The sequence below is a fragment of the Setaria viridis genome, chromosome 1 (genome assembly GCF_005286985.2).
Source record: "Setaria viridis chromosome 1, Setaria_viridis_v4.0, whole genome shotgun sequence".
Classification (NCBI taxonomy): domain Eukaryota; kingdom Viridiplantae; phylum Streptophyta; class Magnoliopsida; order Poales; family Poaceae; genus Setaria; species Setaria viridis.
The window spans coordinates 33,818,049-33,834,211 of record NC_048263.2 but is presented as its reverse complement, the minus strand read 5'-3'; the positions used below and the strand labels follow the sequence as shown (position 1 = coordinate 33,834,211).

The 16,163-nt window shown below is 44.8% G+C and overlaps 1 protein-coding gene across 1 annotated transcript; it reads right to left on the bottom strand.

Annotated features, from left to right (window-relative positions):
- Window positions 1–7,390: 7,390 nt before the first annotated feature.
- On the bottom strand, window positions 7,391–14,503 carry LOC117866735 (lysophospholipid acyltransferase 1). Its single transcript, XM_034751020.2, has 8 exons — window positions 13,878–14,503; window positions 10,669–10,724; window positions 9,952–10,172; window positions 9,480–9,876; window positions 9,131–9,216; window positions 8,469–8,532; window positions 8,238–8,350; window positions 7,391–7,785 (listed from the first exon to the last, which is right to left on the bottom strand). Exons 1-8 carry the CDS (start codon window positions 14,501–14,503, stop codon window positions 7,651–7,653), a joined length of 1,698 nt encoding a protein of 565 aa, XP_034606911.2. The 3' UTR covers window positions 7,391–7,650.
- Between the last annotated feature and the right edge of the window lie 1,660 nt (window positions 14,504–16,163).

The following is a 16,163-nucleotide window of genomic DNA, read 5'->3' as shown; positions in this document are numbered from 1 at the left end:
CATTTAAAGATAGCATAATAGACAATGGATCAACTGTATCCCATTAATTCTCCTAAGTTAATATGGGTCCAGATGTCGTAGACCTTTTTTAACTATACGATTGTCGGGAAATGTGAGTAGACCATCTATTAGTAGTCAGCTTTTATATCTCATAATCTTTCCCTACCACATAAGCAAAATGTCGACATAAACAGACTTATAGCTAGCTAAGTTGGCGCCAATGGCCCTTATGGCCTTATGCTATAACAAGACATCTTATACCACTTGGGCGACCCTCCTCTAATCTTAGATTTCTGGCTCTGCCCCTATATGTAACAAAGCAGTTCTTAGCTTGTACAGCAGAGCTGTGGCATTTTTTTCAGACTAGGGCCAATCTCCTTTGGGTTACCTGTATTAATTATACAAAAGATAAGACGAAGGTTCCTGACTCCTGAGAGTCAACTGCTTTGTTCCATCGATCCAGCATATGGGCTTAGCCCTCGTGATAACCTTTTGGATTGCCCATTCACAACTTATTAGCAGTTGACGTTGATTTCACTTCTAAGCTCTTAAGGTAATGATGATTACTTCATGTATACTGGATATATAGTGTATGTACATATCTAGACAAAGTACTTATTGCTTACCCTCTGTACGAAAGATCAGTACTGCTTGCATCCCGGCTCGAATAATTTTTCTTAAATGAACTTGAAATTTGGGATTCGCGGAAGAGAGATATATAAAAATGCTATAGCCTCACTTAGATGTAAATTGGCAAGGGAATGTAGCATTTCCAGCGTAATTGTTATAAAAATCTGATTGCTCCCTGCTTCCTCCAATCAAAAATGTAAATTTATCTAGATATGTTATAAGTTATTTTTTAAACCTTGGCTAGCAATATCTACAAAAATACATTATTTTGAATTAAAAGAGTTATATGCCACAAAAACTAGTTTTCATAGAGAACCTAGCAATGTCTGAATGTCAATCTTACGTTGTCAACCGTATAAAATTTAGATATTGATGGTAAAAGTTAAAAATGTTTGACTTAGGTTAAAAATGTATAAACTTATATTTATGATCATACAATGAACAATAATGCAGTAAATTAAATATGATTTTACACATAAGTGTTTGTGGCAATGAGGCCTCTCTGAACACCAGTTGCACCAAAAACCATATTTATTTCCGTCGCTTATTAATATTATAACCAGGCCTTGAAACTACTACAGGCAATTAGAGGGGATTTAAAAATATTGATGTTTTGTGAAGCTGAAGCATTTGTACGCTGCATCTGGTCACCCATGAAGAGTGCCATCCGCAACCGATATCATTATATATTCCCTCTAATCATAAATAATTAATATTTTATATATCAATAATGATCTCTAAACACCACTTTGGCTATCATTTTTTATTATATCATCGTATAAAATACACCTGACTATTTTTTGACATAAATATCCAAACCCAACAAAATAAAGTAAATTTGAAGCCAAAGTTTGCACACAACCCTGTCACTGTGAAGAATCAATCAATAGAACTACCATCATTAACAGTAAAGGATAATGAGGAACTCTATTGTATGAGTTGGAATCTCACAACAAATGCAATTGTGCATCAGATTAATTGTAACTTTGAATATTCTAGCTGCACAACTGCACAGGCAAATAGGTACATTAAGTCAAAATAATAGCCTTTTTATGGTTCTTGTGGGGGAGCCTTTCGGCATGGTTTTGTCAAAATCTCGATCACATCATATGATTGTGTTGACTCTATGGTCAGAATTGAAGTTCCTGGTTCTAATAAAATTAATTTCGTTTTTCTATGATTTCTATTTTTATGTTTTCTACGTGTCGATGGAATCATAAGATCCTATTTTGCGATCCTACGATTAGAATCTGTGAGTTTTCGGTACAACATTGCCTTTTGACTAGAAAAAAAAGTAACATATAGAATCAGGAGGTAGCATTAGTACGAATTTTCATACGACTAAAGCTACATCTAGAAGCAAATTCCACAAAATCACTTCTTATATGCTGAAACGGACAATGCTTATATGTTTCGGTGTTATGATCAATGTCAAGTAGCCTCACGTTCAATGCCTCTCTCGGGGACCGTACACGTTATTATACACTTAGAACGCGTTTGGCATGACTCCGAATAGTTTTGATTTACTGTTTGAGCATTTAGTTGTAGCAGGTTAGAGGAGCACTGCAGCAATCGGTGAAGGGGAAAAATGACTTCACCAGCCTAATCCATTTTAGGTGGAAAGAGAGACAACTTCTGCTACAGTACTCGTTGTTACCAAACGGGCCCTTACTCTCTTTCGCATGCCATATCTTGGAGACACACGATCGATCTTAATTCACAGATCAGTAGCAAAACCAAGGTTGTTACAGGCAGACGCCGCAAGTTAGATGCAGGCGAGCAGAATATACGTACGCGAGATGCTTGACCATATGCACGCATCGTCCATGCGTGCATGTTGTAGCAATGTAGCATGAGAGTCGATGATCTAGCCAATGGTCATTGGAGCAAGTATGGCCATATTATAAGCGGGCACCGATCGAGCATTTTTGGGTAGATGGGAAGAGCGTTTCGTCGTCTTCCGTCAGGAACGGATTCTCCGCGAGATCCATGCAGGCGTCCTTTTGTCTGCATCGATCTAGAGTGCTCTTATTAGATGTATATAGCTCCCAATCCCAAATGTTTGTCCGTAGGTGTTGTGTCCAGTTTACCTCCAGCCGTCCAAAGCTTCACATTGTTCAGTTCAGATACCCATTCATTCACATGTTGAGCTACTAGTAGATCGATGGTTTTGCATGGGCCATGGCGCCTCTAGCTATATCGCTACCAATATACTACTATACTAGGGCATCATTACGGCATCTACGTGCTTAGTAAAAATAAAACCTAGCTAAGCACGCAATGCCACAACATTAGCGCTAGCTTACAAACGCCCATGGGGAGTCCACGAGTGGACTTTGTAGGCGCACTTGCGTTGGATTTTTGGCCTGAACGCAACCGCTAACAGGACGAATTCGTACGTGGTAACAAGGGTACAATGGAGCCCTTGTTGTTTCTTGGCTATGCATTGTTTGTCGGCACCCAATCCCCGGGTAGCTGAAGGACGTTAATATATATAAGCTGCCTTCAGCCTGCAGCGATACGGACGCACAGGGTCGGGCAGGCTATGCATGCGTCGTCTCTGCGTGCGAGCCATATGCACACTAAAAGCGCCTCGATCTCTTGGCGCGTCTGCTCTCTGCATTCGGCCAAAACTCTCTGTCGCCACGCCTTCCCGCAGTTGCAGTTTATACTAAGTACTGCGCTCAGCTACTCCACTTGTAGTATTGTTTTACTTAGGATATTAGCTTGCCAATGAGCCTGCGTACGTGACGCAGGTCTTTGTATACATACGGTGATTCCTGCCAAGCAGCCCACATGCATGGGTACTTACGTCCATCAGCAGCAGCTGGTATGGTATAGTAGTATATATTATCTCGCTTAATTGTTTACTTGCGGACAGCTACTACCTCTGATCGGCAAATTAAAATTAAACGGTGTGAAATTGTTGTGACTCGTACCAAGACATTTTTTTGTTAATTTTGAAATTTTACGCTTTTGACCTCCCGGTTGTTTCGTCTCATCTCAGTTTGTCTCGTGCGGAGAACTTTCCAATGAAAGTGTTGTGTACGAATGACTCGATAGCCCGCGAGAAGCCTTGCATTTGGCAGGCCGGAAATGCAAGTTCAATTCTTCAACCTGGGACACAATGACGACGCAGGTGCATTATAAACATGAGCTTATCGTGTTCATGGGGGCGGGGGCTCGTTTCGTTTCTTTTTGACTAAAAATGCACGGCCCTAATGTCACTTTCGTTATCTGAACCGACCAGGCGAGAGTAGTTAGAACTCACACGGCCGGCCAAGCAAAATTTTTGCAGTGTACCGATCGATCTAAGAGTAGGTAGGCACGCGTCGCCTCGATCGTTTCGGCCGGCTTGGCGGCTGGCCTGGCCGGCCCCCTGCTCGTTATCCTGATTACATGTGGCGATACGGGAGTCGATGGACGTCCAGTCGGAGCAATGTTTGAGCCCGTTTCAGTACGATGTTCAGGAGTACGTCTGCTGTCACATTGATCCAACCCTTTAACTACTACAACGAACATGATGATTCACGTGTAACAGTGACATTTTTTTTGGTCTTACGCGCCGTTGTCGATTACTGGATAATGCGCGTGTATGTCCAAATGTAAAGTGTTTACATGCATGCACGCACGCAATGCGTGAAAATTTTGTCTGTCGTTGCGGCGTGTAATAGCGCAGCCGCAGATTGCACACCGGAAAATTGGCGACCGGCCTGGACAGATTAATTAAAACTCGTTCGTTCCAAATCTTTCCGTTCACGTGGGAAAGAAGTCTTGCATACGTAGGGGATGACGAATTGAAGCGTCGATCGGCAGCTGACTTAGGCCTTTGTTTACTTCCCAAGTTGGGAGTTGCAAAATTGACATTTTGCCATAAATGCGACACTGTAGCGTTTCGTTTGTATTTGTGAATTATTGTCCAAATATTGACTAATTAGGCTCAAAAGATTCGTCTCGCAAAGTACAACAAAACTGTGCAATTAGTTTTTGATTTCGTCTACATTTAGTACTCCATGCATGTACTGCAAGTTTGATGTGATGGGGAATCTTCTTTTTGCATAGTGTCAAAGTTGGGAGTTTGGAGGGAAGTAAACAAGAGCTTATAGAACGAAGGGCGAGACGCAACCGCTTCAACAGATGGGCACGTACGGCCGGCGAGCTAGCGTTAGCTTGGACTCGAAATGAACTGCTCGAAATAAACTGCTACTCCCTCCATTCCAAATTGTAGTTTGTTTTAGTATTTTTAGGTACATATTTTTTACTATGCACCTAGATATAGTGCATGTCTATATGCATAATACTATGTATGAACTAAAAAAAGCTAAAATGATCTATAATTTGGAATGGAGGGGTAGTAACGACGCATGCCACAGTTTAGTCTCTCACATGCACACTACAATTCGACTTGATTTTAATCGTCAATGGATAATTAATCGCTAGTTTTAGACCACTGTGAGTTAAGTGTCCGCGCACGGTCAGCACAGACCAATCAGTGGACGCGTGCTGCTTGAGAGAGACCCAACCCAAGGCAAACGCTGCAGCTAGCCTGCACGCCAGCTGCGACGCAAAAGGACCAGCTGCTCCGGGCTAGTACTCTATCCAGCTAGAGCTGTTGCGCCGCGCGGTGCATTGCACGCGGCGCAAAAGCCCGCGAAACCCCGCCCCTGCAACGTAACGCCACGCGCTGCGCCGCCGCGTGATGGTGCTGGCTGCTGACTTGCTTCTTTTTTTTTTTTTGATGGAAAGCTGCTGACTTGCTGCTGAGGGGCGGGCCTCTCGTAACAGTGGCGCACGCGCACACCGCTCGTCGGCCTCATCTCACCTGGCACCTGCGCCGCCTGCGCGAACTGTGGAGTGGAGCATCTCGCGCTGGGGGCCGGGGCCTGCCGCCTGCGTCTGCGTGTGTGATGGTGGATCGGCAGAAGCAGCCCGCGCTCCTTTCTGGCTTTCTCCTGTTGCTGCGTTTGTGGGGAGCATGGCGCTGGCGTCAGACGGGCAGGCCGCAGGCGAGGCCGCGGCTGGCAGGGCAAACTCTGCGGCTGATGTACTCCAGCGATGACGCCTGCTGAGCCTGCCTGGGAAAGCTGCGATCCTCTGCGTGGATCGCATGCATGCCAGCGGGCAGGTACGCCGGAGAGTACACAGACGCATTTCCCATGCAGCACAAACTAGTGACGCCTGATAAGGCTGGGGGGCTTCTTTTGCCTGTAGCAAATAGCAGAGCCCGTTGCAAAGCACTGGAGACCCGTGCCCGTTCGGCCGTTCGTGTAAAAAGGACTGGTCGCAAGTTGCCTGAAATCGTCGACGGGCACGTATCGTTGCAAAAGTTTCAGGTGGTCCGGTCGCTGTCTCGTCAGCCATGCCACGCATGCATGCTAGTGCGTTCATAAAACTGTGCTCTGGCGCTGACCAGTAATTGTGAGCAAGTCTGCGTTATCTTTGGAACGGAGGCCAGTCCTAGCAGCGTCCCCCGGCCGGCCAAGGCTGCAGCAAGCGCGCGCCCAGGGCATGGGCTCGCGCGGCGCCGGGCCGGCCCCGCCCGTTCGTCGGCGTGTGGGTGGTGAGGTGTGGCCGCCGCGCAAGCTCTGGTCGCTGGCACGCCCCCATCCCGTGCCGGTGCCGCGGCGTGGCCGGGTGGTCGTCGCCGGGTGGGAAGGAAGGGAGGAAGAACGACCGCGGGCGTTGGCGCGTGCGCGGCACGGAGCGCGAGACGGATGGGCGGCGGTGGCGCGAGCCGCGTCGCAATCAGAGACCGGCTCAGTGCCGCCGGCGTGGCCGATCTTCCCTTTCCCTTCCCAAGCTCAGCCGTCCGTGGTCGCAGGCGTTGAAGGTTGGTCGTGGGCGTGAGTGCCGCATGATAGGAACAGTGAAAAGACAGGGCGCGCGAGCGGGCTAAAAATCAATCAATGGCAAAATGAGCTGAGTTGTCTTGGAAATGCCGAGATTCCAAGTCCAACCCGATCGTGCGCAGGACGTCATCCGCTGGAGCTGGACCGTTTGACCCGAACATTCTCTATCTGGAAAGAAAAGGTTGACTTGGTATACGCCTCGGCGTTCTTGGTGGTCTTCGTGTCCATGACGCCGATGCGAGTGGCATCTAGTGCATGATGGATCAGTGATTCAGTAGATGCCCGTCACGGTCATGACCGGATCAACGCCGCGTCCCGTCCCGTCGCGTCACCATTTACCAACAACACTGTAGGCGGATAGCGCACCACGTCCCTTTTATACAAGTCGTCCGGGTGCGCCCGAGCCCCCACGCACGAAGCACACTACTTGCAGTTGCAGCATACGCAGTCCACGTAACAGTATACTAGGCCATGGCCCAGCACGTGAATGAGTATGACGCGACCAACACCCAACACCACATCACCGCCTCTGCCGCACGTTGGGTTGGACCGGGCCACCCAGGCGTGCGTATACCGCAGCAGCAGCGGAAGCACCATTTATACGACGACAGGCTCCATGGTTCACACTTCATAGTCTATGACCAGCGTCCATCACCGCATCACGATGGCTACGACTTCAAAACTTCAGCTGCAATCGCACCAAAACTGCATTCAAAGTGAGCAGTGGAGAGAAAAAAAAAGGCCGAGTCAAAACACGGATGCTCAGTTCTAGGAGCTCAGTAGGTAACAAACTAACAACTAACACGATGGGATGTGAGGTGCGAGCAACAAGCGCATTCACACCTCCATCAGGCTCCAGGTGGAAAGGCGTCCCAAAGACATTCATCAACAGGCAGATGAGAACAAAAGAGTAGAAGGCTCGACAAGCCAAAAATGCTTTGCAACATGAAGTCATTATGTGGAAGAAAAACCCGACGGGAGTGACACGTTTTAATGACGGTCAATTGCGATGGAGTTCCGAAATATGAGAACTGGGGGCACCACACTATCCTTGTGCTAACTTTGATATGGTTCAAAAGGAGAATACATAATCTGAAAACTAGCTGTGTTATCGTCGTTGAAGCTCTCTCCCATCTTTCTTCTGTGTAACGATCACCCGAGTATATATTCCTCACTCGGCCTTCTGAGCCTTCGGCTTCCTTGCTGGTTTGATAACATTGCCCAGCAGGACACATACAATGGGAACAATTGTGCCAACATAATACACGCTCTGGTAGGATGCCAACGTTTCCTTGAAGCTCAGTACCTTCAGAAAACAAAATTAAACAGCATATTAATTGTCATGATCCTGGCCCAGGAAGTGAAACAGACATCCATTCCTCATCCTGCTCGAGGAAGTAGGCGCAAACTTTCTGCATTAAGATACGTGGAAACTGAAACTACATTAAAAGGCAGCATTATTTAACAATGACGTCCATATTTGCTAAAATGTTGTTCCCCCTCTGTACCGTCCCATCATCTAAAGGACTTATGGAACCAAAGATACTCACGGGAACTTTCTCACGTGTATAATCGGCTGTTACAACAATGCAAAAGGAAGCATAAAGCAAACTTATATGTTTATTTTAGTCATCAGAGGTTAGGACCATAACATGAGTCAAAAGTTTATGCAAGAATCTTTTGCTGAAAATTCATATAGAGAAGCACCATCATGTTCCAACTCCCAAGACATGATATGTTCATAGGTTTGAAACTAACCTGGAACCCAATGCACGAGTAGTTAAGCACCAGCAATGTATATGCAAAATTCAGAAAAGCCAGGATACCGCGGAAAACTGAATTGTTCACTGTTTGTTGCCATCTGTATATAACTGTATTGAAAGAAAAGGGAAAATCAAATTACAAGTTCAAAAGCCTTCTTTAAATAAACACATCTCCAAAATTGAGCTTAGCAGAAGCAAACCCAACAGTAATGGGATAGAGAGGTACCTCGTGAACCATTTATCATCAATGCCGATTGAACAAAGAATATGATATACCCAGGATACAGTCCCTGTAGAATGAGAATATCAGATAGGAGGACAAATTGGTGCGGATAAAGTTACAAAAAGTGTGAATCACCACAAGACAAACTTTGTTGGGATAAAAAAGATCAACAAGAATTGTCATCAATATGCCAAAAGTAAAACAAGTTCATGATCAGTAAGCTAAGTGCGATTTACCATTTTCACACGTGGACTCTACATGGCGAGGAGTATAATAAGACATCAGGACAACAGCAGATCTAATTTCCAAAAAGCATTCTTCTAGTAATTAGAAACTATTGGCCCAACTAACGTCAGGCTGCTCTATGACATGACAAGAAGTACAAGCAACAATCACCACAAACTAAGGGGGCGTTCGGTTTCTTTGCTACTTTGCCTGACCTTGCTTTGCCAGGCCAGCCAATTCTTGCCGGCGCAAGTGAGCCAGATTGGCTCTCCCGCATCAGCAAGGTAAAACCTTGCCAGCGGAGACCCCAAGACAGGCTAGCTGTCCTTCCAAACGCATAGCCCTCATCCCTATCCTTGCTTCGCAAGGCTAAATAGTAACCGGCAATGGTTCCAAATGGCCCCTAAGTACATAGGAGGTGAGAGGAAATATATACTCACATGCCAGACGGCGCTGACTGTCTGTGTACCCAACAACTGAAGGAAACCAGGTTTCTTTCCTTTCTGAATCAGCCTCTCATAGACATCTGAAACAGTTGTGGAAACATAAAAGTGAGTTAGTATTATGTAATGAATAATGTACTGTGGTATGAATGAATGTAAGGAAAGTAAATTGTTTCAGTAGTGGATCCTGTATAGCACAAAATATGGCAGATAACTTAGTTAAATCTTTACATGAATAAGTAGTGTTATATTCTCTCCCAAACCAAGCTTCACAAACAAGTGGTACAGCCGTACAGGCAATCATGAGTGGGTGATGTAATGGATTTTATCAAGAGACAGAACTTACAGTATCGTAGCCATGTGCTCACTTGAATATTCCACACAAGGGGCAATTGAACTGCACTTCCAGCTAATTCAACACCTAATACATCAACATTCTTTGCACGATCCCATTTGGCTTTTGGGGGAGAAGACTCTGACCAACCAGTAAAGCCCAGACCAGATATAATAATTGCAGCTTCTGAAATTGACCATATAAAGTAATATTTCCAACGAGCAGTAAAGCCTGACATGTACTGATAGAAGAGCCGGTGCCAGAAACCCCATTCATAATAAAGGGGCTCACTAAACCGTGAGAGTGGAAATTTAGGTGACAGGTATAAATATAACCCCATGCATATACCAGCCTGAACTAGAGCACGCAAAGTAGGTAACAAGGGTGAAGGAGTTGGGCTAGCCCATATCTGCAAAAGATTAACGAATATCAGGATGAGGCAAAAGATAGCATAACACACACAAAGTTGATGGAGGCCACTTACTCCTTTCCTTTCAGTCCAATCAAGATAATCTTTCATCTCGTACACCGGTCCAGCAAAGTGGCTCCCACAGCAGAGGCAGTAACCAAAATATTCAATTAGAGAAGGAAGCTTAGTCAATCGGTACTTTTTCTGAGCATCACGCAAACCCTCTTCCTTCAAGATGCCATCACTGTAGTTTATTGCGCAGGAAATGACTTTCAGCGTCAAAACCATTAAAGCACCTGCATTGCACAGATAAATCAAAAACCATTAAAGCACCTGCATTGACAGACAAATCAAATTATGGAAGGACACTATAACAGGGTCCGAGACAGATATAGAACAAACTAAAGTTTGTAGACACAAACTTAAAGAACAAGTTGACAAATGGCCTAAAAATAAAGGAACCTGTACTTGCTTCCATTCAGTTACATTATTACATATCATTGCCTCTATTTAGTCATTATGTAGCACTTTGCTTACGCTTCTACTAAACATGCAGTATGAATTATTCCTTGCCTCTTATAAAATGAAAGCACTGTTCTCACTATCTGATCATAACAAAACCCTGACGTAACGCTGTTAACTATCAGCAGCACAATATAAAGAAATGAATTGAAACCCATGATATAACTATTTTTTTTTGCAAGTATTTCATATATGCATGAGCAATGCTGCATAAAACTGCACAGCAAACGCTAGCTTTACTATGTGAAGTACAAACAGCAATAGGCATACCAGTTGCATCAATGCCTCCCTCCTTCCATGCATCTCCACTCATGTAGTACACATGACTAGTAATAAGAACAAAACACGTAAGGGATTTTGAATGTGTTATTATTATGTAATATACTACTGAACATAAAAAAAATTATTTTAGTTTCTTGCAAACATTATCTAACTTAGAATCGAGTACCAACATTTTATATCATGGCCAAGATTTTACTTTGTAAGATCTAAACTTAAAACCAAATGCACCAATACAAGAAGCCCCTTTTGAACCCAATAGTGGTAACATTCCTAACTCCAACCACAGCTGACTGATTCACCTCACTTTTCAAAACTTTGCATATGACACAAGGATTTAAGGGACAGTAGAAAACACAATATGAGAAACAGATAATAGCTATTGGCAGTGTATATGCTACACCCATGCAAGTAAACCTACATGTCAAAGCAAGGTTGGACACACACAAAAAAAAAGTGGATCGATATTCAGACCATACTCTCAAATCTCAACTCTCAAGACAGATACTTGGATAAGTTGTCCTAATTACTAAGTTAGGACAGAGGTCGACAGGACGACAATTATAGCATTTTATGGAAAAGATGTTGTATTGGCATATATAAGGTCCTCAATTTCAGTTACAGATAATCAATATACGGCGCCTTAGTTTGACACTTGTTATGCAATCAGAGGTGGTGTTATGCAATTACACGAGGTATGAGGACCTGCCAAATTGTCTCACCTTTTTTTTGGACCGTAGTAGAACAACATGAAACTTATTGCAAAAGTAGGCCCACTATTATGATAAGGCCATATTAGACACAGCATCCGCATTGCTACTTATTATATATATTGAAGCCTTCAATACCATTAAATTGGGCTAGAAATGTCTGTTTCCTGAAAAAAGTATGCCAGCTGTTTTGGTTTGATTCGCTATCCTAAGTCCTGTTTTGCACTTCTAACCAAGTATTAGCCTAAATATCAAATTGATTATCCAAGTTAATCAAATCTGTTGGAATAGCACAATTTTCATAAGAGGGTAGAGGAGAAGGGAGCGTCATTGATGAGAATGAAACTATGATTCATCTGTGCCCACAAAGTCAGACGTCATTGGATGTGGGTACTGCAGTGAAAACCCCTAAGGGCCTACAGTACAATTACATGTAATCAGGTTACAAAATTCATTAGATAGATAAAATAACAACAGGATCATTCCTGGATTGTTTAACTATGAAAAATTGAAATATTGAATTGATGTGCCTGATCCTAATAAACAGCACAGAAAAAGTTGGGGCGGCTTTGGATTATTCGGGTAACAAATGAAAAGCCCGTTAAAGCGGATCCCAAAAGACCACTATTTTTTCCTGGATTATATTTCTAGAGTAGGTATATTCTAGCCATTCTCTCTCGCCAATACAGCATGCTCCATGGATAGTGCCATCTCGCAACGTTGCATTTTGTTGTGCCTAGTGCCTACCATGGATAATGCCATCTCACAGCACCAAGTAACAACAACATCATCTCACATGGTTCCTTGCATATCCACGATATCTCTAGCTTTTACACACAAATAGCAGCGAACCATCCAAATAAAAGGGGGAAATCCTCGGAAGATGTAGCTTAACAATTTGTGTTTTCTTCTCTTCTCTTGGGTTTTGCCAAACAAAGTTCATATTAACTCAACTCCTAAAAAAACTTGACCGGTGAGGGAAAGACCGCTCCCACAGCTTTGACTTCAGAAGGAAACCTAGCCAAACCGGCCAAGAAACCCCCCAGACACTGACCTTACACCATAGGGATGCACCATAACACCTGGGTCGGCAACCACTGTCACTACCCCTGGTAGGCTCACACCGTTACCCGCCGCTGCCCTATTCTGTGGGGAGGCACAACAGGGGGATTTTTTTAACCAGTCCTGAAATTCGCTCCCACAGGGAGTCGAACCCAGGATCTGGAGATGCTACTAAAGTGTTGCTTCCATTGAGCTACACGCCCGTTCGCACAAGTCTTCATGGTGAATCATAAATATAATCTCAGAAATACCATTTATACTTACCATACAAAACAAAATTGACTGCACACACAGAACAAAACACTTGAGCTGGTGACTAATAGGGGTAGAAACAATAGTAAAAACCAGGCATGCAGATGAAAAGTTCCCGTGTTACTTCCATTATTCATGCAAATGTTCCATTGAGTAAACCGATGGATACTGAGGCATATACATGAACTAACAATGTCCAGGACACAACCTACAATAACTGATTGATTAAAGCGATGCAATCCAAAATAACAAACTAATGCTAAGACTTGCTGCAAAGGAAACTAATGTTTGGATGGAAAGCTCATGAACTGCTTGCAGTCATATAGAGTGTAAATAACATATAAATGGCAACAAAAAACCAGAGGCCCACTGGGGAGATGCTAATCTCAACTCAAAGCCCACGGAACAGTCATCTTGCTCTTAAATCAATACATTACCAGAAAGGATGCATAGAACTCTACCCCTCTACAGCACAGGACCTAGTTTCTGATTTGGCTTTGTGTTTGAAACAAAACCCACATATGATGGGCTACTGGTCAAATCTAAACACCGGGTTTAGATGCTATGAAAAAACAGTTGAACCGGAAGATGCAATCCATGCAACAGTTGAAATCTATTGTACGATGTTGCCAAATCTTAGCAGAGGATTTTGAGGCTACTAGTATATGATTGGATCGGAACATGCAATGCATGCAGCGGTTATGAACATCTATTGTAATTTGTAAGCCACTGCCACAATTTGCAGTTATCTAGACCGCAAGAAAAAAATGGTTACTATTTGAACGCATTCATTTCAAACAATAAGAGTTCCCCTATTGAAAAGTTAGCGGGCATGAGGCAAATTGGTACATAGTTAATGCAAGACCACAGTTCGCCCCCTTCAAAATCTTACTTGAAGCAGGACCACAAGACCCCAGAGGAAAGGTCAGAAACGCTCAATCAACTCGAGTACGAAAAAAAATCCAATGCTGGCGGCACCACACCCCATCCTTCGTCGGCAATTAATCAAGTTCACATCCGAATAAACTACAGTCGGTGCAATTTTCCTGCTCGGTTCTACTCAAATTTGAACATATAAGTACCGATCCCTGCTCCCAATCACCGTAAACTAAGCCCTGATATTAACCCGCTGGAGAGTGGAGACAGAGGGAGGAACTGAGGAAGGGCGAGTTTCACCATGCGATGAGGAAGCCGAAGGCGCCGAGGAAGGTGATGAGCCCGGCGTGGCGGCGGAAGAGGAGCATGGCGAGGTAGCCGAGCGCCATGGGCACGACGAAGAGGAGGTTGGACGTGGCCCCGAAGGAGAGGTAGGAGAGCGCGGCGCCCGTGAGCCCCGCGTAGAGGTGTCGCCCCGTGGCGCCGGGCACCGCGCGCCACAGGAGGCCCGTCGGGATGGTGGCCGCGAAGCAGAGCAGGAAGCGGAGCACGGGCACCGAGACGCCAATCGACGCCGCCATCGCCTCCATCTCCAGCCCCATCGCCGCCGCCGCCGCCGGGTGCCAAGGCGGCCAGATGCGGTGCGGGCAATAGAATACGGAGGGCGATTTGGTCCGCTTGCTCGCGTTCGGATGCGAGCTCCGAATGGCGTGTGTGTATGACGCGGCCGCGGCAGCGGCAGACATGTTGCGGGCAGCTTTGTAGAAAAGCCCCTTCCGTTTTCGGTTAATCGGATTCTGTAAAAGAGTAATCACTCTGTGTTTGCCCTTGATTGATCCTTGACTTAAAAGCATGGTCCACCCGGGAGGCATCGACATGATGCCGGCAATCTTGTCCCTATCAATAGTACAAGTGATTTCCCGCATACTCCCCAGCATACTTCATCTTTTCTTATGCCCATTGAGCTGCTGCTGGCGTGAAAATGAAGGGAAACTCATGGCATATGCAAACTGGTTTAATTAAACTTATTCTTTGACGCTTTGGCACATACAAGAATATTCTCTTTGAACTTTTTTATTATGGAACAAATGCTTTCCAACAATGAGATGATCACCAAGACCTCCAATAATTACAGTAATTTTCATAAGATTATAGTTCATAAATGCGGTGGTTTTGTTACCACATTCAAAAGTAGTTTGGTCCCCGAAAGGTAAATATGATCTTGAGTTGACTTGTACTAGGATCGGTCAATGATCCATTATCACGCTAGCTATCCGCTTTCCTAGACTCCCAGTACATTTAATCTCAAAATATATTAAGAAGATCAAACTTCGCAGTTCTGACCGATATGTAGGGCTCGTTTGGCAGGGTTGCGGCTGTGGCTAAAACGGTTGCAGCTATGGCTTCTTTGGTGAAGTAGTTTTTTTGCTTCGACTTGTCTTAATGGAAAAACGTTTAGCAAAACGGCTTCTCGTAGCTGTGTAACATGGATAAAAATGATAAAATATCTATAATACCCTTATCCTTTTTATTTTTATTTTTTAATTTTCTCTTTTCTTCCTATTTTTTATCCTCTCTTTATTTCCCATTCTCTCCATTTTCTTTTTTCCTTTATCCTTTTCTCTCCTCTTCCTATTCTTATTCACAGCCGTAGCCATTCGCCCGTGGCCAGCGCGTGTTGTCTTCCACCCCGCGCCCGCCGCCGCTGGCCCGTCCTCCGCCCCCGTGCATCCACGCCGTCGCCAGTGCCCTCCTCGCACCAGCGCCACCACCAACAGCGTCCTCCAGCCTCCCTGCGCCCGCCATCCTCCGGCCCCTGTGCGTCCATGAGCAAGATGGGGACTTTGGCCCCACGAAGGGGACGAAGCCGCGGGGAGTTCCTTTTTTGGGCTTCTCCTCTCTCTCCTGCCTCCTCTCAGCGTGATTTTCGGGGCTTCAGGTAAGAAGCCGTTTCATTCGTCGCTGTTTGGTAGGGCTTCTCAAGAAGCCGATGGTGAAGCTGGTTGAGAAGCCCTGCCAAAAGGGACCTTAGTCTAGTTTTATGCATTTTTAGTATAAAAAAGCTGTAAAGATTCACATTCCATATGTATTTTCTAATGCGAACTGAATTTGTATCGACTGATGTTGATGAATCTCTATATTGTTCTGAAACAGTAAAAGCAACTGATGGTTGAAGCATGTATTCCTAAATTCTAATAGCCTTAAGAAACAGAGGGAGTAGTTGTCGATCCTTGCACGTCAGCGAGTGCATAGAGAATCAGAGATTGCTTATCCGTCGAGTATTCTAAATGGTCTGCTGACAGAGTCACGTGATGTGCGTTTATCTGCCAAAACCGTTGTGGTTTGTAGAGCACATCACTATCTGAAAATAACAGCAAGTGCTTGGCAGTACCAGCAACACGCCCTTCCATCCAGAACGAATGAAACGTGCAGGAGCCAACACACGGATCACCGGGAACTTTCGACGGGAGGTCGTCCGTCGCTGTCACCACCGTTGTATCCTCCAAACGGTATCCTGTGTATCCATAACACCAGTCCAGACCGATGTTTTAGCTGCTCCAGCCGCTCGCGAATTCTTGGGGACCG